Source organism: Leucoraja erinacea, chromosome 1 (assembly GCF_028641065.1).
Source record: "Leucoraja erinacea ecotype New England chromosome 1, Leri_hhj_1, whole genome shotgun sequence".
NCBI lineage: Eukaryota > Metazoa > Chordata > Chondrichthyes > Rajiformes > Rajidae > Leucoraja > Leucoraja erinaceus.
In genome coordinates, this window is record NC_073377.1 from 42,541,334 (window position 1) to 42,566,548 (window position 25,215).

Sequence of the window (25,215 nt, forward strand, 5' to 3'; positions counted from 1 at the left end):
TTCAGAAGTTTGAAGCTTTCTTCTGTGCACCAATTAATGGTGATCAATGTTAATATTAAATATGATATTAATTGATTTAACTTTACCAAAAGGTTAATAAGGCAGAGGGGAAAAGACAACTACATTTTTTTTTAAATGGAGTGACAGGCAAGAGAATTTAAAAAGACTTGCTCATGTTCCAATTCTGTCAGTGATCAGCAAAACCATAAACCAATAATTTAATTTACATATCAAACTGATATATTATGTTTTGTTTTAATTCATAGATTATAATAAACTAAATAGTTAATGAAAGTTCTGATTTGTAATTAATAGTAATGAATGATGCACTTCAGAAGTTATTCTTTTGAAGAAAATATCAAAAACACATAGCTGCACAGCATAGATCTGGTCCCACAGCATAGTATGGTCCCTCAGCCTGTCTTGTCTATGCTAGCTAAATTGGTGTACTAGGCCCGTCCCACATGCCAGCATATGACCCATATCCATCTAAACTCTTCCTATCCATATATCTGTCCAAAAGTCTTTTAAAATTCATAATTGTATCTTATTTTACAGCTTCCTCTGGCAGCTCATTCCAGATATGAAATCCGAGTGAAAATATTGCCCTGGAGGTACCTCTTAAATCTCTCCCCTTTAAGCCTGCACCCCATAAAATAATCTATTCTGGGGGAAATTACTATGAGCATTTGCTTCATAATTTCTCCTCATGAACTTGTACACCTCAAAAGGGTCACCTCCTCAGTCTCCTACACCCCAAAGAAGAAAGCTCCAGCCTCTCCAACCTCTTCCTCCAACTCAAGCCCAGGTAACATCATGGCAAATCTTTTTCTGTATCCTCTCCAACTTAGGGACATCCTTCCTATAGCTGGGTGACCAGAACTGCAAACAATACTCCAAGTGTGGTTTTATCCACAACTTGTACAGCTGCATCATGATGTTCCAACTTCTATACTCAGTGTCCTTCCCAAAGAAAGCAAGCGTGCCAAACGCCTTCTTGATCATCTTATCCATCTGACGCACCACATTCAGGGAACCATTCACCTGTCATTCCAGAACCCTCTGTTCTATAACACTCTCCAAGGCTCCTGCCCTGATTTGACAGACTAAAGTGCAATACCTCACACTTGTCAGAATTAAATTCCATTTGCTGCTCCTTGGTCCATCTTCCCAACTGATCTGGATCCTGTTGTAAACTTATATAGTAGTTTACAACAGTAGTTTATAACACCTCACTGTCTACTATACCGCCAATATTGGTGTCATTTGCAAATTTAATGACAACGTTAGCAACATGGTCATCCAACTCGTTAAGGTTACAACAAACAGCAGTGGGCCCAACACCGCCCACTGTGACACTCACTCCACTGGTCACAGGCCTCCAAACAAAAAAAACAAAACAAAAAAAAACCTCCACAACCCTCATTGTTCAAAAATCTGAAACTTGAGAATATGTTATCTAATCTTCCAGATAGCCTACCATGTTGGACTTTTAAGGCTTTGCTAAAATTCACATAGATAACATCCACTGCTCTTCCCTCATCAATCCTCTTGGTTTCCTCTTCCAAAAAAACCCCAATCAAATTGATCAACAAAATGACGAGACAAGTAACAGGGAACTAAATTATAGATGATTAATTTATTAATTCAAATTAAACAATCAAACAAAAGCAACCACCTAATGCTAACATGACACAAAGATCACTTCAGTTTCTGGGTAAAAACGGTGAAGTTTAGTAACTAAATAATGTTAATAGGATATTTTGTCAACCTACTTTTCATGGAACTGGATACAGAAACAGGAAGGCTCTGACTTACAGAACAATCTTCATTCTTATAACTATGCACAATTTAAACGACAGAAATGTTGGCTACTCACGATTTTAAGCGCAATCCATTCTTTAATCTTCTGGTACCACTGAGGCAATCAGAGGAGTTCTAGTGAAAAGGCAAATGCAACTATTACATCTTAAACACTTTTTGCCCTCGATGACAGTTTGCCAACAAATGTTACAGAAGGATAATGAAGGAATCGTTTCAGTCAAAGAGCATGGTCATCAGCAATAGAAATACACAACAGGTGTGCTAAAGTAGCTGGTGAAGGCATTTGCCATATCAATTCATGTTAAAGGTAAATGGGAATTTAATTCAATTTGTGCTGGAGAGTGGCATATTGATTGCAATTGATTTGGAGTTGTCTCTTAGAATCATGCATTTTATTTTCCTTATGTTTAAAACTTCAGCAATTAGGTCTCTCAGGAATTTCAACGTGGAATTTTTGCAAAGAATGGTGTGCTAGATATTAAAGTTAATAAGAAATAGAACTGGCTGATTATAAATGGTTTAGTTAACACATTAAATTAATGACACACATGCAAGTGACTTAGAAGTTTTAACACAGATTATACTTGTCTACCAAACATCAAAAAGTAACTCCCTAGTAGCAATGATGCATTCAGAATATTTTCAAGGATGTAAACATGAAGCCATAGTACTGGAATACTTTTTTTTTTTAATTGTCATCAAGAAGTCAGCATAAGGGATATTCATTCCTTCACTCAAAAGATTGTTATATAATTAAAACTTTTATTCAGATCCAAGCTGTTGCCAATAAATTGAATTGGTAGTATGGATGCTCCATTGACAATGCTACTGTTAATATTTGTAATCTTAGATGACCAGCTTTTATTCTGGAAAATATCCTATTTAATATAATGCCGCCATCAGAACATTAAATATATGTTTTACAAATAGTATAGAAATACCAAGAAAACCTAAATGGCCAACAATAAAAAACATGCTCTGTTGGACATGTGGGAGACCACGTTGTCACAGATTTGTTTCACTCAATCCTTTGGTTGAAATATCACCATTAATTCTCCAGTTGATTGAATGGGGGGGGGGGGGGGCTTTTAGTATTGTTTCATACTTTGAAATTTGTTTGAAAAAAGCCAAGCTTAATCAGGAGTTCGTCAGTAATACAAAAAATAATGCTCGATTTGTTTTTGGTATTTATCAAATAAAATCTACATGTGAAGTCCTGCTGGAACCATATTAGCCAGAGCTCATTAGTTAGTGCTAGTAAACTAGATGGATTTTTACAACAATCTAATTTCAAGATCGCTGTTAACGAAACAGGCTCTTTTAAAATAAAATACATTTATTTAATTACTTGAGTCTGAAATCCTGAGCCGCCAAACGACTTAAATTCATGTCAAACTAAATATCCAAAACTCTGGCTTCCAGTGTAGTACCTTGCTGCCTTTGTTCCACTGACTAAACTTTGTTGCCTTCCACCACAGTGAAGAATGCTGTGGTGGATGTTTGTGTTAAATTCTATTGTGTATTGTGTGTTCTTTTTTTCAACTATCGCTGCATGGCAAATTCATTTCACTGTACCTTAGTTTGGTGCATGTGACGAATAAATTTGACTTTGACTTTTCTGTATCAGTCAACTGAAGACTGGATTAGCAGAATGACAACACCAAGATACTTGAGGTGAGGAAAATGGCGACTTAATAGAATCGAGCCTCATCATTCATTTAAAAATCCACCTTATGCCTAAGGTTACTTCTACCGAAGGACAACATGCATCATAGGTTCAAATTAGAACTGAGGACAAGCAGGCAGCAAAGGGACAAAACCCTAGCATATGCTAAAGGTGATAATACCACTACAATCAACCATGCTACTTCATTACCAAAAATTGTAATGCAAAGTGGCAATGCATTGCTTCACAGGTGCCTTACAGGGAAAGATATTGATCAAGCAGGGCACTGGTTGTCAGTTTTGGCTTGCACTGTCTTCTCTTTCAAAGAGATGAATAATTTAATACTCTGCTCAATTTTTTGTAATAACCCTGATCTTCTATGTTTTATTTTGAAATTTACTTCAGATTCTGGTCATCAGGTTTCAAATAGAGTCTTTAACAGCACTGCAAGAATTGCTTTTCATTCCCCTCTAGTTATTTTGCAATTATTTAAAATGAGCAGCCAATGGACAGACTTCCAGATGAACTAAAAATACTGAATTAGGCTAGCAATGAGGATTTTAAACCAAAAAAATGTGGGATTTGGAATGGTGGAATGCAGACAAGGGGAATTATGCATTCAAAGAGAAAAATGTCAAGACCATGAAGCAAAGTGGCAACTTGGACAACAAGCAGAATGTTAAGGGAACAGTGAATTTAATGGTGCACAGTGAAAATGAGGTCAAATGCAAAACTAACAGTAACAAGCTAAAATTAAAATAACTTTATCTGAATGCAGACCAAAAGAGGGAGGACATGAACATGCCAGCTGACATGAAGACAGTGGTGACGTTGATCTTGACACAGCCAACCAGGATGGACAGATAAGATATAGCAAATGATGGAAAATAAATGTTGTGGTAGTAGATTATCAGCCCCTAGGTAATAGCCATAAAATAAATAAGCTTGGATACTGAAATTTGTCAGCTTTTAAGAGGCATTTCCACACATTCTTTAAAGTTTTAGGGTGAACATGCACAGATTTTCTTTTTAGAAGATTACTGGGTCAAAAGCCTTTGTTTTTCCCCTCGTTCTGCATGCCCTTGGAAATAAAAGGAATTTATAACAAAAGATTACAGAATAACTATGTGTAGCATGGATGAGGGATTCAAGCTTCATACAACTTGAAAAAAATCCAATTAGCACACATAGTTCAAGATCTTATTGAATGCATTCACAGCAGGTATTCCGAGCAAGCTGTCAAGGAACAACATTAAATATTATCTTGATAGGATTAATTAACAATATCACTATGATCACTTTTATCTAGCAGATCCTCTAATGCAATCAGCCCTTGGTTTGTGACTATTAACAATTGATATGAACAACCTGGAGAGGAACAGAAAGTAATGTTTGCAAAATTTCAGACAGTATTAAGCTGGGTAGGAATGCATGCTTTCTAGAACGCAAAAGCAACAGAAGAAGGCTGACAGATTAAATCTGGGCAAATGACTGGAGCATAAATGTAAATTTACAAGTAGAACATTATTCATTTTGCCAGAGTACATAAAAAAAAAGACACTTGGAATATAAACTTTGCTGCAGTCATACTTGTTTAGTTATTTTCATCAGATAAGATATCCTTCATCAATTATCTGGAATTAATTCCAGTTTTCCTATAATAAGAGTGCAGCAATGACAAATTAAATTTTCTATCAAGGACTAACTAGGTGGATTTCATTTTTATACTTCTACGTCACTACGCACTATAATTTACTGGTGGTGTATCCCCTGTGTAAATTAGTTATCAATTAGTGTCAATTAATGTTTTGCAAATCCAGACAACCGATACCCAAATCAAGTAAAGGTATTAACCAGAGAGAATCAAATGTTAAGTCCTCACTTGCAAATCATAATATAGCCAAAATAGAATAATTCCTAACCAGATGCAAGATTAGGGGAGGGGGGCATGAGAGGGGAGCTGAAGAACCATTTGGATATTATTTTGTGGCCAATATTTAATAATATCTTATAGGCAATTGCTGAGCATTAATGAGTGCATTTGAACAAAAAGCACATTTAGAAAATGTATTATCCTTGCTCAATAAAAATATCAGTAATTACAAACCTTCAATGCATCCCTTGAAGATGGAAGTAAGTGATTCCAGAAAGGTGCTGCTTTGGCATCAGTACTTCTGCATGAAACTGGGATGGAATTAGTTAACTGAATCCTACATTTCTTCGCAACAGAAGGGATTTCATCCCCTGAGCACATATCTTTCCCTATTGCATTTGTTGGTGATAGCAGCTTCCGTTTTGCTGTACATCTGACAGAGATTGTACTTGAGTGTCCTAAAGAAGAAGGCGTTTTCTCAGATGATGGCAGTCCAGCGCTGTTAATAGGTTGAACGTCTTTCTCAGAGGATGGTGTTGTTGGCACCACTTTATTTCTATGTGAGCCAGTCTCACCATCTTCTGCCAGATTGCTGTCCTGGGAGTCTTTATGTTCAATAACATGCAAACCACTGTGGGAAAAGTGTTGTGCGGAACCATGCACAATTGGTTCTTCATTTTGGAAACTAACACCTTGTTGGTCTGGATAGTCACTTGTCTTTTCTATGCTTTTTTCAGAAAAATTACCATTATCAGTTCCACAATGAGATGCATTTCGACTTTCAGTCAACGTGGCAGAATTCCTGCAGTGCACGTGGATTCTTTCCTCATTGAGTTCAAGTTCAAGATCTGGATGAAGTTCAGTTACACTTCTTTTAAAACCCCGTTTGCCATTTCTCTGTTCCAAACTACTTGAAGAATTAGAAAGGTGAGAAAATATTGAAAGTTGATACACTTTTTGAATTCTAACCTCATTCTCGCTATACCCTGCCAAAATTCCTCTTTCGGGGATGACATCACTTGACTCCAAGCGATAGTCACTCATTGGTGCATCTTGAAAACTCCCATCTGCCTGGCTTGTAGCCTGCCGAGACAAGTTGTTAGACTGCTCTTTCTGAGAAGTCTCCAGATGCATGTGCCTCATGGACTGTTGTATCTTACACCACAGAAATTTTGAAATCCAAGGGCAGAAAAAAGTATGTATTTTGCAACGATGCGAGTTATTCCTCATGAAGATGAACCAATCATGCCTTTCTCGATCCCCCTCTGACATAGCATCTGAAAAAGATGAAGAATAAATGTATAGCCATTTATCAGCAGGTGTGCTCATAATTATCACATAATATAGTTAGCATTATCACAAACAAAGATACACAAAGTTCCCAGATTTCTAAATCTGGGTGGCACGGTGGCATCGCGGTAGAGCTGCTTGCTGCCTTACAGTGCCAGAGACCCGGGTTCAATCCTGACTACTGGTGCTGTCAATATTGAGTTTGTACGTTCTCCCCATGACTTGTGTGGGCTTTCTCCGAGATCTTCGGTTTCCTCCCACACACCAAAGATGTACAGGTTAATTGGCTTGGTATAAATGCAAAGGGCCGAATGGCCAACTCTTGCACCTATTGTCCCTAGTGTGTGTAGGATAGTGTTAGTGTGCAGGGATCGTTGGTCGTTGCGGACTCAGTGGGCCAAAGGCCTGTTTACACGAAACTAAAAAAATGTATTTAAGGTAGTTTATGCTCTCTGATCCTGCACGTTAGAACAGGAGAGGTTGAAGAAAATGCAAGAGGTTAAAAACAAAGAATCAGTGTACATGGAGTACATAATATAAAAACAGGGACATAATGCTGAGGTTCTATAAGGCGCTGGTCAGGCTGCATTTGGAGTATTGTAACCAATTTTGGGCACCATCTCAGAGGTGCTCAGATCCAGAGGAGAGAGTCCAGAGGTGGTTTACAAAAATGATCCCAAGGCTGAGTGGGTTAACATACGAGTGGTTGACGGCCCTGGGACTCTACTCGCTGGAATTTAGAAATATGAAGGGGGACCTTATTGGAACTTACCGAATAGTGAAAGGCTTGGATAGAGTGGATGTGGAGAGGATGTTTCCACCAGTGGGAGAGTCTAGGACCAGAGGTCATAGCCTCAGAATTAAAGGATGTTCCTTTAGAAAAGAGATGGAGGAATTTCTTTCGTCAGCAGGTGGAGAATCTGTGATGAAACTGAATCTGTGGAATTCTTTGCCACAGAAGGCTGTGGAGGCCGTCAATGGATATTTTCTAAGGCAGAGATAAATAGATTCTTGATTAGTACGGGTGTCAGGGTTTATGGGGAGAAGACAGGAGTATGGGTTGAGGAGGGAGAGGTAGATAAGCCATAGATAAGTCTGAAGAATGATCTTGACCCAAAACATCACCCATGAATGAATGGCAGAGTAGGCAATGGGCCAAATGGCCTAATTCTGATTCTATCACCATCTCAGCCTTGTGGCAATGACAAAATCCTTTTAACAATAAGAGATAACTGCCAGTAACAACCAATTCATGCCGAACGACTATTTTGTTGACTGTTCTCAGGAAATAAGCAAATGAGGGAAAGATATATTGACATTCAATAGACAATAGGTGCAGGAGTAGGCCATTCGGCCCTTCGAGCCAGCACCGCCATTCAATGTGATCATGGCGGATCATCCCCAATCAGTTCCCTGTTTAGCCTTCTCCCCATAATCCCCCGACTGCCGCTATTTTTTTTAAGAGCCCTATCTAGCTCTCTCTTGAAAACATCCAGAGAACCGGCCTCCACCGCCCACTGAGGCAGAGAATTCCACAGACTCACCACTCTCTGTGAGAAAAAGTGTTTCCTCGTCCCCGTTCTAAATGGCTTACTCCTTATTCTTAAACTGTGGCCCCTGGTTCTGGATTCCCCCAACATCAGGAACATGTTTCCTGCCTCTAGCGTGTCCAAACCCTTAACAATCTTATATGTTTCAATGAGATCTCCTCTCATCCTTCTAAACTCCAGATTGTACAAGCCCAGCTGCTCCATTCTCTCAGCATATGACAGTCCCACGATCCCGGGAATTAACCTTGTAAACCTACACGGCACTTCCTCAAATTAGGGGACCAAAACATGCACACAATACTCCAGGTATGGTCTCACTAGGGGTCTGAACAACTACAGAAGGACCTCTTTGCTCCTATATTCCATTCCTCTTGTTATAAAGGCCAGCATGCCATTTGCTTTCTTCACTGCCTGCTGTACCTGCATGCTTACTTTCATAGACTGATGTACAAGGATCCCCAGATCCCGGGATGTTGTACTTCCCCTTTTCCCAACTGGACGCCATTTAGATAGTAATCTGCCTTCCTGTTTATGCTACCAAAGTGGATAACCTCACATTTATCCGCATTAAACATCATCTGCCATGCATCTGCCCACTCACCCAACCTGTCCATTCTCATAGCATCCTCCTCACAGTTCACACTGCCACCCAGCTTTGTGTCATCTGCAAATTTGCTAATGTTACTTTGAATCCCTTCATCCAAATCATTGATGTATATTGTAAACAGCTGCGGTCCCAGCAACGAGCCTTGCGGTACCCCACTAGTCACTGCCTGCCATTCTGAAAGGGACCCGTTAATCCCTACTCTTTGTTTCCTGTCTGCCAACCACTTCTCAATCCATGTCAGCACTCTACCCCCAATACCATGTGCCCTAATTTTGCCCACTAATTTCCTATGTGGGACCTTATCAAATGCTTTCTGAAAGTCTAGGTACACTCCATCCACTGGCTCTCCCTTGTCCATTTTCCTAGTTATATCTTCAAAATAATCCAGAAGATTAGTCAAGCATGATCTCCCCTTCGTAAATCCATGCTGACTCTGACCGATCCTGTTACTGCTATCCAAATGTTCGGCTATCTCATCTTTTATAATTGACTCCAGCATCTCCCCCATCACCGATGTCAGGCTAACTGGTCTATAATTCCGTTTTCTCTCTCCCGTCTTTCTTAAAAAGTGGGATAACATTAGCTACCCTCCATCCACAGGAACTGACCCTGAATCTATAGAACATTGGAAAATTATCACCAATGCATCCATGATTTCTAGAGCCACTTCCTTAAGTACCCTGGGATGCAGACTATCAGGTCATGGGTATTTATTAGCCTTCAGTCCCATCAATCTATCCAACACCATTTCCTGCCTAATGTGGATTTCCTTCAGTTCCTCCGTCACCCCAAGTCCTCTGGCCACTACTATGTCAGGAAGATTGTTTGTGTCCTCCTCAGTGAAGACAGATCCAAAGTACCTGTTCAACTCATCTGCCATTTCCTTGTTCCCCATAACAAATTCACGTTTTTCGGTCTTCAAGGGTGTTAACTAATGTTTTCCTCTTCACTTAGCTAAAGAAGCTTTTACTATCCTGCTTTATATTCTTCGTACCTCCCATATTGTCTTTTTGGTTATCTTCCTCTTGTTTCCTGTTCATCTTTGCTACATTGTACTTCTTCGCTTTAATTTTTATACTGTCCCTGACGTCCCTGGTCAGCCATGATCGTCCCTTTCTCCCCTTGGAATCTTTCATCCTCCTAGGAATGAACTGATCCTGCACCTTCTGTATTATTCCTAGAAATACCTGCCATTTCTATTCCACTGTCATCCCTGCTAGTGTATCTTTCCAGTCAACTTTGGCCAGCTCCTCCCTCATGGCCCCATAGCTCCCTTTATTCAACTGCAACACTGACACCTCCGATCGACCCTTCTCCCTCTCCAATTGTAGATTAAATCTGACCATGTTATGGTCACTGCCTCCTAATGGCTCATTAACCTCGAGGTCAAATCTGGTTCATTACATAACACTAAATCAAGAATTGCCTTCTCCCTGGTAGACTCCAATACAAGCTATTCTAAAAATCCATCAAAGGCACACAACAAAGTCCCTTTCTTGGGATCCAGTACCAACCTGATTTTCCCAGTCTAACTGCATGTTGAAATCTCCCATAATAACCACAGCATTACTTTTGCTACATGCCAATTTTAACTCCTGAATCAACTTGCACCCTATATTCAGGCTACTGTTTGGGGGCCTGTCTATTAGTCCCATTAGGGTCTTTTTACCCTTACAATTCCTTAGTTCTATCCATACTGACTCCACATCTCCCGTTTCAATGTCACCCCTTGCAAGGGACTGAATTTCATTCCTCACCAACAGGGCAACCCCACCCCCTCTGCCCACCTGTCTGTCTTTTCGATAGGAGGTATACCCTTGAATATTCAGTTCCCAGCCCTGGCCCTCTTGCAGCCATGTCTCAGTAATTACCACAACATCATACTTGCCAATTTCTAACTGAGCTTCAAGCTCGTCCACTTCTTTATACTTTGCGCATTCATATACAGCACTTTGACCTCCGTATTCACTTCCCCCCTCGCACCACTCGCAATTGGCCCCGACTTTACTCTGTTGTCCATTCTCAAGCTTGGAGTCATTCAAGTAAGAAACCTTTCAAAAATAGTCCCCAATATTCCAGTATACAGAAAAACTTAGATCACTCATTTCCCAACTAATCAACTTATTAGATGAATTAAGATTTTTTTTAAAGGAATAATACATTGGTGCATCATAAATATCCATTTAATTTGTTCTGAAATTTATGTTACCAAATGTAAGACATTTATTTAGCTAATGTTGGAAGCAATTTACAAGACAATAAAAATGGTTGAACAAACAGAAATAACTTAAAATTACAGAAAAGTAAAATAACCACACTCTGACTTGAGCATTATAACATGTAAAGAGAGATGAGAGATTAGAGAGGCCCAAAATAGCAACAAAATGTCAAAAATGCTTCGCATCATACAACCCGAATTTAGGAAGAGCACCAGTTTGGACATTAGTCATTCAGCAACTCAGCTAGACCCTGCCATGCTACTGTCGAGTCCCTTTTCCAAAATAGTTATTAATTGGAAACAGAACATAAAAACAGTCATTCTGATCTGTACCCAAAAAGTACAGGAAATCTCACTTGCTCAAAAGTGGGGAAAATGCCCTCGTATGTATTAGTAATTTTTAAAGCATTAAATTGTTCAGAATTTTGTAATGGTCTTCTACATAAATGAAATAATAGAATAAACAGAATCCCTTGATTACAAAATTATTCAGTCAACAAAAAGAGAAGCATCTCCAAAAACTAATAACAGAATATTGACAGTATATTCTCCTTTTATGAGCAGCCCTACCCAGCGACTTGTAATTTGAGAACAAGGCAAGTGGAAAACAAGTTTAGTTTTTGGCCTCTCACCAATTCTGTGAATGCTTGGCCTGCTTTCATTTTCTTCATGTGGAACTGATAATACAAAAGGGTTCAGGATTAAAAGATAATGGCAGGATTTTACACAATTTGACAGTGTCCAGTTCATCAACGATGCCACATTTAGATTTAAATTAGAAATGGAATTTGTTTCCAGCTGACTAAAAAATTCTATTTGTGGAGCTTCATGGCAAAGGCTATGATTAAGTGCCTTTTAAGGGTCGTTGTCTACATTGGAGACAAGAGACAGGCAAAGGAAGTTAAATAAAATATAAAAGTCTCACCACCAAAATAAAATACACCACATCTTAATCAATGACCTGACATCCTTGAAACTTTTAAGGTAAATTAGTTTACAATAACTTTCAGATAAAGTTTCCTACTATCCCCTATTCTACTAAAAGTTCTAAAAATACAGTTCAACAGCTTGCACTCATATCACACTTTCAATTTTGAAAATATCACAAGGTATTTCACTTCAGGAGAAAAACTAAGTTTTGAACATACCGAACATTTGGTAAAGAATTTGGAAAGACGAAATGCCAAAAAAATTAATTTCCAAAAAGTGTACAGTTTAATACTTTGCCACAAGTGTAAATTATATTGGTGGTGGTGGTGATGATGGGGGAGGAGAGGAGGATTGTATGCAGGACCGAGGCTGGAAATCAGTATGGAGAGTGATGGAAAAAAAAAGTTCAATGGCCAGAATAGGCAGGAGCATGGCAGGGAGCAAGGAAGGACTGTTGATTTGAATAGCACTTATTTTAATGCTAGAGGCCCGACAGGCAAGGCAGATTAACTCTGGGAGTGGATAGGTACGTGCGACTGGAACATTGAATCCATTACAAAAACCTGGTTAAGAGAGCAACAAGACTAACAGCTTAATATTCCAGGTCACAGATGCGACAGGGGAGATAGGGTGCAGGTTACAGAGGAGGGGGTGTTGCTTTATTGATTAAGGAGAATGTTACTGCAGTAGTCCGAGATGACATTATTGATGGTTTGTTCCGTGAAACCATATGGGTGCAGCTGAAAAATTAAAAAAGGATGATCACCTTGTCAGAAGTGCACTACTGCCCCCCAAATAGTCAATGGAAATTAGAAGAGCAAATATGGCAGGAGATTGCAAGCAGCTACAGGACTAATAAGGTTGTCATAATAGGGGATTCACTTTCCCGATATAGATTGGGACTGTCTTACAGCAAAAGGTTCATATGGGGCAGAATTTGTCAAATTTGTTCAGGTAAGTTTCCTCAGGCAACAGGTAAAGGGCCCAACAGTGGAGAGGGCAATGCTTGATCTAGTCTTCAGAAAATGGGAGTGGCAAGTGAATGGATGAGGCTTTTAGACCAGCATCCACTGTTCTATTGGTTTTAACATAGTTATGGATAAAGACAGAGTGGGCTCACAAGTTCTAAATTGGGGTATGGCCAACTTTGATGGTACGAGACAAAGTATCGCAAGTTGATGGCAGAGGAATGTCAGGAAAGAGGGATGCTTTTAAAAAGTGTAATGGATGGAGTTAAAGGCATGCATTTTTCTGTTAGTGTGAAGACCAGGCAGGTGGGTTTAGGAAGCTTGAATGATGACAAGATAAATTGAAGCTCAGGTCAAGAAAAAGGAGGCATGGGACAGATGTAGGCAGCTGGGATCACTGGAGTTTTGGCAACTGAACATGCTAAAGGAGGAAATCAGGAGGACAAAAACAGGGCAGGTGATAGTCCTGGCAGATAATATTAAGGATAATCCAAAGATATTTTATATACATTAAGCATAGCCAGAGAGAGAATGGAATCCCTCAGGAATCAAAGTGGTTATCTCTGTGTAGAGCAACAGGAGATGGGCAAGGCCTTCAATGAGTATTTCGCCTCTATTTTAACCGTGCATAAAGACCAAGGAACCTAGGACCAAGGCAGTCAATGGAAGTGCCATGAGGGCAGTCAGTATTGGGAGGTGCTGAATGCCCTATGTGTAGACAAATCTGCCAGGCCTGACCAGATATATCCGAGGACACTGTGGGTAGCTGTAGAGAAAATTGCAGGTTCCCTGGTTGAGATTAATGAGTCATCATTAAATACAGGTGAGGTGCTGGAAGACTGGAGGGTAGCAAATGTTGTCTCTCAATAAGGGCTACAAAGAGAAGCCTGGGATCTATAAGTCAGTGACTAACATCTGTGGTTGCAATGTTACTAGAGAGTATTCTGAGGAATTAGATATGCATTTAGATGGACAAGGGCTGATTAGAGATAGCCAGTATGGTTTTGTTTGTGGAATCAGCCACTGTCTGAAAAAAGCTCAGAGAATTGCTAAGGACAAACTGCACCCCCTCCACATACACCTGGATCTCCTGCCATCAGGCAAGAGATCGAAGCATCGAAGCCCGGACTACAAGACTGCTAAACAGCTTCCTACCACAGGCTGTGAGGCTGCTAAACAGTCACTCTGTACTCAGTCACTTGATTCTGCAGCTGGCACGGACACTTTAATAACTGGCACTGGCCACTTTAGTAACTGGCACTGGCCACTCAAATCAGCTGCCCCGGACATTTTTATGATTGGTTTATTGTATTTTAGCATTGTGTTTTACCTGCTTTTAACTATTTATACTGTTCCATCGGGGACTGGATTGTTTTTAGTGTTATTATGTGTGAAATGTTTTAAATTTCATGTGCGATGCTCCGCTATTCCCTGGGAAACGTCTTTTCATTTTTGCACTGTACAACTGTTGCTTGCAAGATGACAATAAAGGTTGATTGATTGATTGATTGATCATGTCTCATGAATCTGATTGAGTTTTTTGTAGAAGTGACCAACATGGTTGATGAGGGCAGAGCTGCAGACATTGTATATATGGATTTCAGCAAGGCATTTGACAAGGTTCCACATGGTAGGCTGCTCTGGAAGGTTAGATCGGATGAGATTCCGGGAGCGCTAGCATTCGGATAGAAAACTGGCTTGATGGAAGGAATCAGAGGGTGATGATGGAAGGTTGTTTTTCAGACTGGACGCCTGTGATCCGTGATGTATCTTAAGGAGTAATCCTGGTCTCATTGTTGTTTGTTGTTTATATCAACGATTTGGATGAGAACGTACAAGACATGATTAGTACATTTGCAGATTACACTAAAGTGGGTGGTATTTTAAATAGCGAAGGTGGTTACAAAGGTTACAGCAGGATCTCGATCAGTTGGGCAAGTGGGTAGAGGAATATGCAATGGAGTTTAATGCTGATAAATGCAAGGTGGTTTCCAAAATGCATTTTGGAAAGTCTAAAGGGCAGGACCTTCATAGTAAATGGCAGGGCTCTGTGGAGTATTCGTGAGCTGAAGGATCTAGGAGTGCAGGTACAGAATTCCTTGAAAGCTTCGTCACATGTAGATAAGGTGGTCAAGAAGGCTTTCAACACCTTGGCCTTCATCAATCAGGATATGGAGTCATGTTACAGCTGTACAAGGCGCTGGTGAGGCCACAGATGGAGTATTGTGCTCTGTTTTTGGTCACCCTGCTATAAGAAAGATGTTAGGTGGAAAGAGCACAGAGAACATTTACGAGGATGTTACCAGGACTTAAGAGGCTGTGCTGCAGGGAGTGGTTGGGCAGACTAGGATTGCATTCCTTCGAGCATAGGAAGATGAGAGGTGATCTAAAAAAAGGTGTGTAAAATCATGAGGGGAATATATAGGGTAGATGCCCAGTCTTTTACCAAAAGTAGGGGAAACAAGAACCAGGACAGGTTTAAGGTGAGAGGGGAAAGATTAATGGGAATCCGAGGGACAACTTTATCACAGAGTGGTGGGCATACAGAATGAGCTGCCAGAGGAGGTAGTTGAGGCAGAAATAATAACAATATTTAAAACAAATTTGGACAGGTACATGGATAGGAAAGGTTTAGAGTGATATGGGTCAAACACGGCCAGGTAGGATGAGTGTAGATGGGGCACCTTGGACGGCATGCACAGCTGGGCCAAAGGGCTGTTTCAGTGCTGAATGACTCCATGACTCCAAGTACCAAAGCTAGGGGAAAACCAGAGTCATGGGTAAGAAATGAATGGGTTGATTATTGGGCAAGAGTAGGTTACAGAATTTTTTTTTTTTTGAATTGTACAAAACTGATATTTAGGTAATAGATGTTTGGTCCATTGAGCACATCATATGGTTGACAAGGTAACACAACTCGCAAACGGGCACTTTCTACCCCACCATGGGAAGGTTTTAAGTTTGGGGGAACTTAACAAGAACTCGGGTTTAGTGCTATGTAAGATAGAAAGCTACAATAGTTAGAAGAAATAATGGGCATCTATCTTGGATCATAAAATGCTGTGTGTGTGGTCCACCAGCTGGCAAAGTGAGCAGTGGGAAATAATAGTATGTGGACTATAAAGGCATAATAGGATTGTGGAGTAGTGAAAGTCGTTTATCTGGAAAACAACATATAGAATTTGAACCTCAGCCCAGAAGCCACAATTTTAATATAACAACAAAAGCTAAATATTCTGCAAATATATAAATATAAAGAATACAAAAAACAATATATTATGCAAATTGACAATTCAATCAATCTCACATAAATCATTCTCATAAGCCGATTAATTCCTACCAAAATAAACTTGTTTCAAAGCTAAAAAGCATCTTGTAATTAGATACTTTCATGCTCCACAGAATTTATGGCATACAAGGCAGCCTTTCATCCATTCGAGTTTTTAAGATGGAATTATTTAATGGTCCCCAATTGCACAGCTGTTTAAATGGGAACAGGGTGGTCAAGAGATTAAGGTACTGAAATCTGTGCAAAAGGTGTCATTTTCAATATCATAAAACAGAAACTGGTGACATTGACTTGGAACCTCTAATGCATATAAATCTGCATCCAGCAAGAGGCATTGAGAGAATTTAGGGCCAATGTATTCATGCAAGGGTGAAAGTTTTGGAAGGCAAGTCAAAGGAACATTTCGTAAACAATGCAAAAAGAAGCATATGAAAGCATAAAATACAGAACACAGGGAGCCCTTCAGCAGTGTAGGATGCCTGTGGGGTAAATTAGAAGGGCAAAGAAGGGCCATAAAATATCACTGGCAGATAAGTGCAAAAAACATTCCAAGGCATTTTCTAACTATTTTATGAGGAAGAAGGCAACCTGCATAAGTACCAGACCTACTCGGGACCAAAGGGGTAATTCATAAGTAAACCCCGCTGATTTGGGCGACAAACCCATTGTTCCTTAAAGATGGCAGCATAGTTAAAGTTCAATTAGATAACTTGATCTGCATGGACGAGTTGTACCAAAGGGCCTGCTTCTGTGCTTTATAATTCGATGACTTGACGACTCCAAGTGACGAAGGTGGCATACAATAGACAATAGGTGCAGGAGTAGGCAATTCGGCCTTCGAGCCAGCACCACCATTCAATGTGATCATGGCTGATCATCCCCAATCAGTACCCTGTTCCTGCCTTCTCCCCATATCCCCTGACTCCGCTATTTTTAAGAGGCCTATCTTGCTCTCTTGAAAGCATCCAGAGAACCCGCCTCCACTACCCTCTGAGGCAGAGAATTCCACAGACTCACCACTCTCTGTCAGAAAAAGTGTTTCCTCGTCTCCGTTCTAAATGGCTTACTCCTTATCCTTAAACTGTGGCCCCTGGTTCTGGACTCCCCCAACATCGGGAACACGTTTCCTGCGTCTTGCGTGTCCAAACCCTTAATAATCTTATATGTTTCAATGAGATATCCTCTCATCCTTCTAAATTCCAGAGTATACACGCCCAGTCGCTTCATTCTCTCAGAATATGACAGTCCCGCCATCCACTCCCTCAATAGCAAGAATGTCCTTCCTCAAATTAGGGGATCAAAACTGCACACAATACTCCAGGTACAACTGCAGAAGGACCTCTTTTTTGCTCCTATACTCGACTCCTCTTGTTATAAAGGCTAGGATGTTAGCTTTCATTAGTCAGACCATACTTGGTATATTATGTGCATTTCTGGTTGTTACACTATTAGATGAGATTTACCAGGGTATTGCTTGGGATAGAAAGTTTTGGTTATGGAGGAGAGACTGGATCGGCTGGGTTTGTTTTCCTTGTAGCAGAGGAGGCTGAAGGGTCCCAGCAATGGGTAACAAAGTTATGAGAAGCATATGTAGGGTGCATAATGCAAAACTTTTGCACATCACAGATGTCCAAATCCAGAGCGCACTGAATTCAGGTGATGAATAAGGTGATTAGAGGGGATTCTATAAAAAAAATTTAAAAAAAATCTCCCAGAGGGAACATGTAATCTGGAATGCACTGCCTGAGGTGGTGGTGGTGGAGGTTGATTTTCTGACAACATTTAAAAGGTATCAGTACGAGAACTTGATTTGCAAAGGCAAAGAAAGTTGCAGACCAAGTGCTGGGAAATGAGATTAGTATAGATGGGTACTGGGTGGTCAGCATGTATATGGTGGTCAAAGGGACCTGTTTCAGTGTTATATTCTATGACATGATAGAGATTAAAATAAAGTGAACATTGCAGTTCAATGATGGTTCCTCAGAAATGGGAAAAGCGAGAGTCAAAACGCCTTAAGATTCAGAAAAAGGCACAGGTAGCAAGTAACAAAAGCTTTTCACTCACTGTACCCCAGTATACGTGACAATAAACTGAACTGAAACAGGAGATGTGTGGGTGGTGGGACGAGGAAGAGTAATATAGAAATCTTGGGGGGGGGATATCCACTACATTAATGGGTGGAAGAGAGGTGGAAGAGAAGTAAATAAAAAATAAAACAGTGCAGATGTTGGATATCTGAAATAAAACAGAAATGTTTTAACTATTTAGCATCCTTGCAGAGTTAACGATTAGGTTAATATTCTAAGTGTTAATGTTTCAGGTTAATGACCTTTCACCAAAAATGGAAAGATAACCACCCTGCATTTGTTCTTTCTGATATCTACCCTTTCTCTGAACCTAAAAAATCCTTTCATCAGTTCTGATGAAAATTCACCGAGCTAACATTAATTATTCCTTTCTCTACTGATGCTGCCCGAGCGCTAGAGGAGCTCAGCGGGTCGGGCAGTATCCGTGGAGGGAATGGACACTATGCTTTGGGTCAGGATCTTTCAACAAACTTTTTACTGCTGCTTGATCTTGGTATTTTCAGCTTTATTAGTATCTCATTTAATAATTTCAAGCCAACATTATCCATCTAGCAGACTTGGTGCAAACATTGCGGTAATTCAAACAAATTGCGCTCTCTCTTTGCGCCACCTGAACATCAAACTTACCTTTCCACTATTCTGATGATTGCCTTGTTTGGGGATAAACTGTGTCACACAACTTTCTCGGTACAATAAATTCCAAATAGTTTTCCTGTTGGTGTCAGCTATTTTGGCAAATCCATCTTCACTACTGCAGATACCAACTGGTTGCAGAGTAACTTCCACCATCACTGGAGCATGCAATTTGATATTTACGTGTTACTTGATCCCCACTCAAGTCTTAGGACCCTGGAATACTAAAGAAATAAATTAATTATATTTCAGTTTTATTATTTCAGTTTTGTATGCAAGGTTTATGGAATTAAAGAATGTGAGACTTTAGGTAGCTCTATATAATATTTGCATTTCTAAGAAAACTCAAATTAAAAAAAAGGTGTGGAAAAGGGGGTTGAAGGGTTGAGCGTTTCAGACTCACGATAACATGTTATTTTTTCTTGCAGGATTTTCAAAAATAAAAAGGTATTTTTAATAGCCATAAGTTTATTTTTGTTACTGCAAGCTAAAAATAACAAAGGATATATGTTACATTGCTTAATAGGCATGATTGCATAGTGTCATTAGAAGCCACTCCTGCTCAATTTCAATGTCCACCTTGGTGAAACTGACAGATTATATCCTTAAGAGGCTATGTGGAAAGTTATGTTTCCTCCAGACACTGTTTGTTTCCCAGGACAGGCTTGTTCATTTTCAAACTGCTATCTAGGTCCTGATCAAAATTGTGTTATAACCAATTCGGCCCGTTCATCACGAATAGTTCTCTTACTTATCAGTCAGCTTATGGAATTAGCATTATGGAAATATGTAATATAGCAGAATTACCTGTATTTATCTCAGAAGAAGTTAAAATAATTATAACGTGTCCCAGACATTTTGAAACACTGCAATTAAACCATCTATGCTCAATTTCAAAGCCTCAAATTACAATACAAGGTACGGGTTTCTGCAGGAAACCAATAATTTGTGGCGAATTCAAACAATACTGGAACATTTTCAATCAACTTGAGAATACAACGTTACACCAATATTTCGAATCATTATTTTTCCTAAAAGATCGACTTCACAACGTGAATTAATTAAAACATGATTTCACCCCTGTACAGCATCATGCCATTCAAACGAGATGTAAAGCATCTCACCATGGCAGAAACAACGAACTGCAAATGTTCAATAATATTCCAAAGTACACAGTGCTGGGGTAATTCAGCAGGTCAGGCAACACTCCAAGAGAACGTGGATAGATGTTTTTGTGATCAAGACCCTTCTTCAGACTGATTACCTCTCCAATTTTCCAGTTTCTTCATGCTCCCCACGTCCACAATCAATCTGAAGAAGGGTCTCGGCCAGAAACATCACTTATCCATGTTCTCCAGAGATGCTGCCTGACCTGAGAAGTTATTCCATTACTTTGTGTCATCACGGCATGTGGTTTAGTTGAGTGATAGAGCCTGGAAACAGGTCCTTCGGCCTAATGAGGTAACGCTGAACACTGTTTGCATTAGTTCCCACTTTCCCATCAATTCCCTACAATCTCGGGGTAATTTACAGAGGCCACGTAACCTACAAACCACACGTCTTTGGGTTATGGGAGGAAACCAGAGCACCTGGAAGAAACTTGCTTGGTCACAGAGATCCTGCAAACATCACACAGACAGCACCAGAGGTCAGGTTTGAACCTGGGACTCTGGCACTGCGAGGCAGCAGTTCTGACAGTTGTGCCAGTCCATCAGAATTTGATGGGGTGATCTCATGTGGCTTATAACTTGCATATGTACTCAGCAATGCACAGGATCAAGTATAATTTGATACTACATGGTCAGTCACCCTTTTGATCACCCAGGAATGAGTGGGTTAGCATTTGACAACACTGGCCCTGTACTTGCTGGAGTTTAGAAGGTTTAAGGGGGACCTCTGAAACTTAGAGAATAATGAAAGGCATAGAGCGGATGTGGAAAGGATGTTTCCACTGGTGGGAGCGTCTAGGACCAGAGGTCATAGCCTCAGAATTAACGGGCGCTCTTTTAGAAAGGAGGCGAGGAGGAATCTCTTTAGTCAGAGGGTAGTTAATCTGTGGAACTCACTGCCACAGAGGTCTGTGGTGGTTAAGTCAGTGGATATTTTGAAGGCAGATACATACAAATTCTTGATTAGAAAGGGTGTCAAGGGTTATGGGGAGAAGGCAAGAAAATGAAATTGGGAGGCAGAGATCAGCCATGATTGAATGGCAGAGTAGACTCGATGTGCCTAATGGGCTAATTCTACTGTAACTTGTGAACTTGGGTGCCGGAAGACTGATCTGCAATTTAAAAATTGTAAATTTATAATGACTGAAATCTTGCTTTGAATGCTATTCATATTATGTACATTTATCATAAATATTTGATCACTTTACAGTTTGTTAACAATACAGAGCACGTCATTTTATTAATGGAATAAACATTACAAATATCTGCAACAAAAGAATGTGTTTTAGTTGGGTAGAGAGAATTCCGAGTTGATCATAATGAGCATCTTGACTATTCACCAAAACAAAGAGGAGTTCTGGTAGATTATCCAAAGTATAGTATGTTATAATGCAGCAGTTGCCTGCAGCAGTGCAGAGAGCTCACCTGGCTTATACATTCATTAAAAATACATTTCACTTTGGAATGCTTATTACTGTCCCCAATGTAATAAGTTGAAAAACTGAGAAAATGCAAAAGTGATAAAATTTAATTTTTGTCCAACTCTCACACACATTTAAAGGAGTCATTTTTCTTGGCTGCATTATTATATTAATATATCTTCGAATAACAATCAAAAGAACTACAGACTTAATGCTACATTTATCAGGTTCGGTTTCCTCCACTACACTCCTCACCTCTAAACACAACTGCCTCCTCCCTCCACCCTTATTCACGTCTCAAATACAACCAAAATACTTTGGGATTTGATCAGTACCCGATATGTTAAATCATTTTATTCTGTGAAACTTGGTGTTTTTCCATTATTTTCTGTTTAATCTAATTTCCAGTACAGCTGTTTTTACTTTTGGTGTTATTGGAATTTTATTTCTTGCACATTCTCTTCCTGTAGCCAAGTTTAATTTGATACATTCTGGTTTCATTTAATACACTTTGGTTTACCAAGTGTACAATAACAAACACAATTAAGGTAAATTTAAAAATCCTTGAACTTCATATGTACTTTAAAATGTAATTCCTGCATTTATTTTTAAGCTGGCTCTTAGGACTACATTTTAGATTTGCATTGCTTTATTTTGGCCCTCACAATACACTTGCTAAAGTGATCCAGAAGAGGTACAGAATAATGACGAGCCTGACAAATCAACTTTAAAATCTCCAAGGCCTTGCTCATGAATCTTACAAAGACAGTAATACAGCACGGAAACAGGCCCTTCAGCCCAACCTGACCAATTCATGAACCAACCTGCACAATCCTAATCCAACCACATCAATGAAGCTCTGTGGACCATCTCTTCCACTACTATGGACTTGTTATCATACAATCACAATACTTTATTAGCCAAGTATGTTTTGCGACATACGAAGAATTTTATTTGCCAAGTCAGTCGTACAAATAAAAAGAAACGGAGCACACAAAATACATTTTGACATAAACATCCACCACAGTGACTCCTCCACATTCCTCACTGTGATGGAAGACAAAAAAAGGAAAGTCACAGAATTATGTAATTCTGACAAAGGACCTTCAGCCTGAAATATTATAACTTTCCACAAATGCTGCCCTCTTTTCTCTTTCTTTTCTGTTTCCACAAATGCTGCCTCACCTGCTGAGCGCTTCTGATCTAAATAACTTTTAAACGTGTAATTGAGCCAGCTTCTACCACTTATGGCAGTTCATTTCAACAACACCTTCAACCTCTCGCTTCTTTTGTCCAAGATTCCCACTTGCTTCTAAAGTATATTTATCAAAACAATCTCCAAGAGGAATGCCTGTCTCAATGACTGCCATCCGGTAGAACTTAGATCCACTGTAATGATGTGCTTTGTGAAGTTGGCTATGGCACAAATCAACTCCTGTTTCAGAAATTACCGAGATCAGCTTTGATTTGCCCATCATCAAAATAAATGCTATCTCACTGGCACTTCATTGTACTCTGGACTATTTGGATAATAGGGACACCTACGTCAGGGTGCTGTACATCCACCAAGGTTTGGTGTTCGACATTATCATCCCATCCAAACTCATCACAAAGGAATGGGCCTCTACCGCCCTTTGCAGCTGGACCTTCAAATTCTTCATCGACAACCTCAATTAGAGCGGTTTGGCAAAAACATCTCAAGGCTGCGTGCTTAATCCCCCAGCCCTACTCTCTTTACACCAATGAATGCGTGGCTCCAACTCAACATGAAGTGTTTCGAGAGGCTGGTCCAGCAGCACATCAAAGCCAGCCTCCCGCCCACCTTCGATCCACATCAGTTTGCCTACAGAGCAAATAGGTCCACTGAGGATGCCATCGCCACTGCTCTTCACACTGCACTGACCCACCTCGAACACCAGGGGAGCTATGCGAGGATGCTTTTCATCGACTTTAGCTCCGCCTTCAATACCATCATCCCCAGCAGACTGGTCACCAAACTCATGGATTTAGGACTCTCCCAACCCATCTGCCTCTGGATCAAGGACTTTCTGTCTAACCGCCCCCAGACCGTCAGACTGGGCCATCACCTCTCCACCCCCATCACACTCAGCAACGGCTCCCCACAGGGCTGTGTGTTGAGCCCCCTCCTCTACGCCCTCTACACCCACGATTGTGCCCCCGCCCACTCCACCAACACCATCGTCAAGTTTGCGGACGACACGACTGTGGTTGGACGTATCTCAGGAGGAGATGAGACAGCCTACAGGGAGGAAGTCCAAAGACTGGCAGCATGGTGTTCAGACAACAACCTCATCCTAAACACCACAAAAACAAAGGAAATTATCATAGACTTCCGTAAGAACAGTGCAGCCCCCAAACCCCTATTCATCAATGGGGACTGTGTGGAAAGGGTCTCAGACTTCAGATTCCTGGGCACACAAATTACAGAGGATCTCTCCTGGACTACAAACACCACCACAGCAGTCAAGAAGGCCCAGCAGCGACTCTACTTTCTGAGGATCCTCAGGAAAAACAACCTGGAGGAGAAGCTGCTGGTGTCCTTCTACCACTGCTCCATCGAGAGTGTGCTGGCGTACTGTATAACCACATGGTATGCCAGCTGCTCTGCAGCGGACAGGAGAGCCCTTCAAAGGGTCATCAACACCGCACAAAAAAATCACTGGCTGCCCACTGCCCTCCCTGAAGGACATCTTCAGCTCTCGCTACCTAGGCAAGGCAACCAACATCCTGAAGGACCCTTCCCACCCTGGACACAACCTGTTCCACCCGCTGCCCTCTGGCAGACGGTACAGGTCTTTCAAAACTCGCACAAACAGACTCAGAGACAGCTTCTACCCCATAGCCATACGTGAACTTAATGCAAAATAAGAAATAACACTCACATTCAACTGAATGGTTCTACCTCAGATGCTATTGTTATTTATCTGTAATTTTTTTTTATGTGTATATATATTTACCTTTTCTTATATATTTAAAATTGCTCTTGTGAATCGCACCGTGGGATTGACTTTTAAATTTTGTTGTACCATGTGCAATGACAATAAAGAGATTCATTCATTCATTCCATCGATATATTAGACGACACCACCGTGGTTGACTAAATTGTGGAGGCGATAAGTTATCATGCAGGAGAGAAATAGAAATGTCCCAGCATTGTTACTCAGCACAATAGAGGCCAACCTACCAGACTAAAGCAGCTAATAGAAAAAGGGGATAGGCAGAGATCATGGGCTGTGGAAAAATTGGGGCGGGGGGGGGGGGGGGGGGGCAGGGAGGGAGGAAGCAAGGACTACCTGAAATTGGAGAAGTCAATGTTCTTACTGCTGGGGTGTAAACTACCCAAGCGAAATATGAGGTGCTGCTCTTCCAATTTGCGGTGTGACTCACTCTGGCCATGGAGGAGGCCCATGACAGAAAGGTCGGATTCGGAATGGGAGGGAGAGTTCAAGTGTTGAGCCACCTGGAGATCAGGTTGGTTATTGCGAACTGAGCTGCGATGTTCGGCGAAGCGATCGCCAAGCCTACGCTTAGTCTCACCGATGTAGAGCAGTTGACACCTGGAACAGCGGATGCAATAGATGAAGTTGGAGGCGGTGCAGGTAAACCTCTGCCTCGCCTGGAAAGACTGCTTGGGTCCTTGGATGGAGTCGAGGACGGAGGTAAAGCGAC

At 40.6% G+C, this 25,215-nt stretch overlaps 1 protein-coding gene across 14 annotated transcripts in view; it reads right to left on the bottom strand.

Moving 5' to 3' along the window:
• LOC129696036 (atos homolog protein B) overlaps positions 1-25,215 on the bottom strand; it is a 106,219-nt gene that overhangs the window by 19,260 nt on the left and 61,744 nt on the right. For 6 of the 14 annotated variants that reach the window (XM_055633509.1, XM_055633530.1, XM_055633491.1 and 3 more), the window contains 3 exons: positions 18,930-19,159; positions 5,598-6,640; positions 1,880-1,938 (listed from right to left, as the gene is read on the bottom strand). In XM_055633509.1, coding sequence (XP_055489484.1) covers positions 1,880-1,938; positions 5,598-6,635 — 1,097 coding nt within the window. In that variant the 5' untranslated portion in view covers positions 6,636-6,640; positions 18,930-19,159. Of the gene's footprint in view, positions 1-1,879; positions 1,939-5,597; positions 6,641-7,425; positions 7,642-11,660; positions 11,706-18,929; positions 19,160-25,215 lie in introns of all 14 variants that reach the window. The other 8 variants (XM_055633466.1, XM_055633464.1, XM_055633452.1 and 5 more) reach the window with 3 other exon arrangements.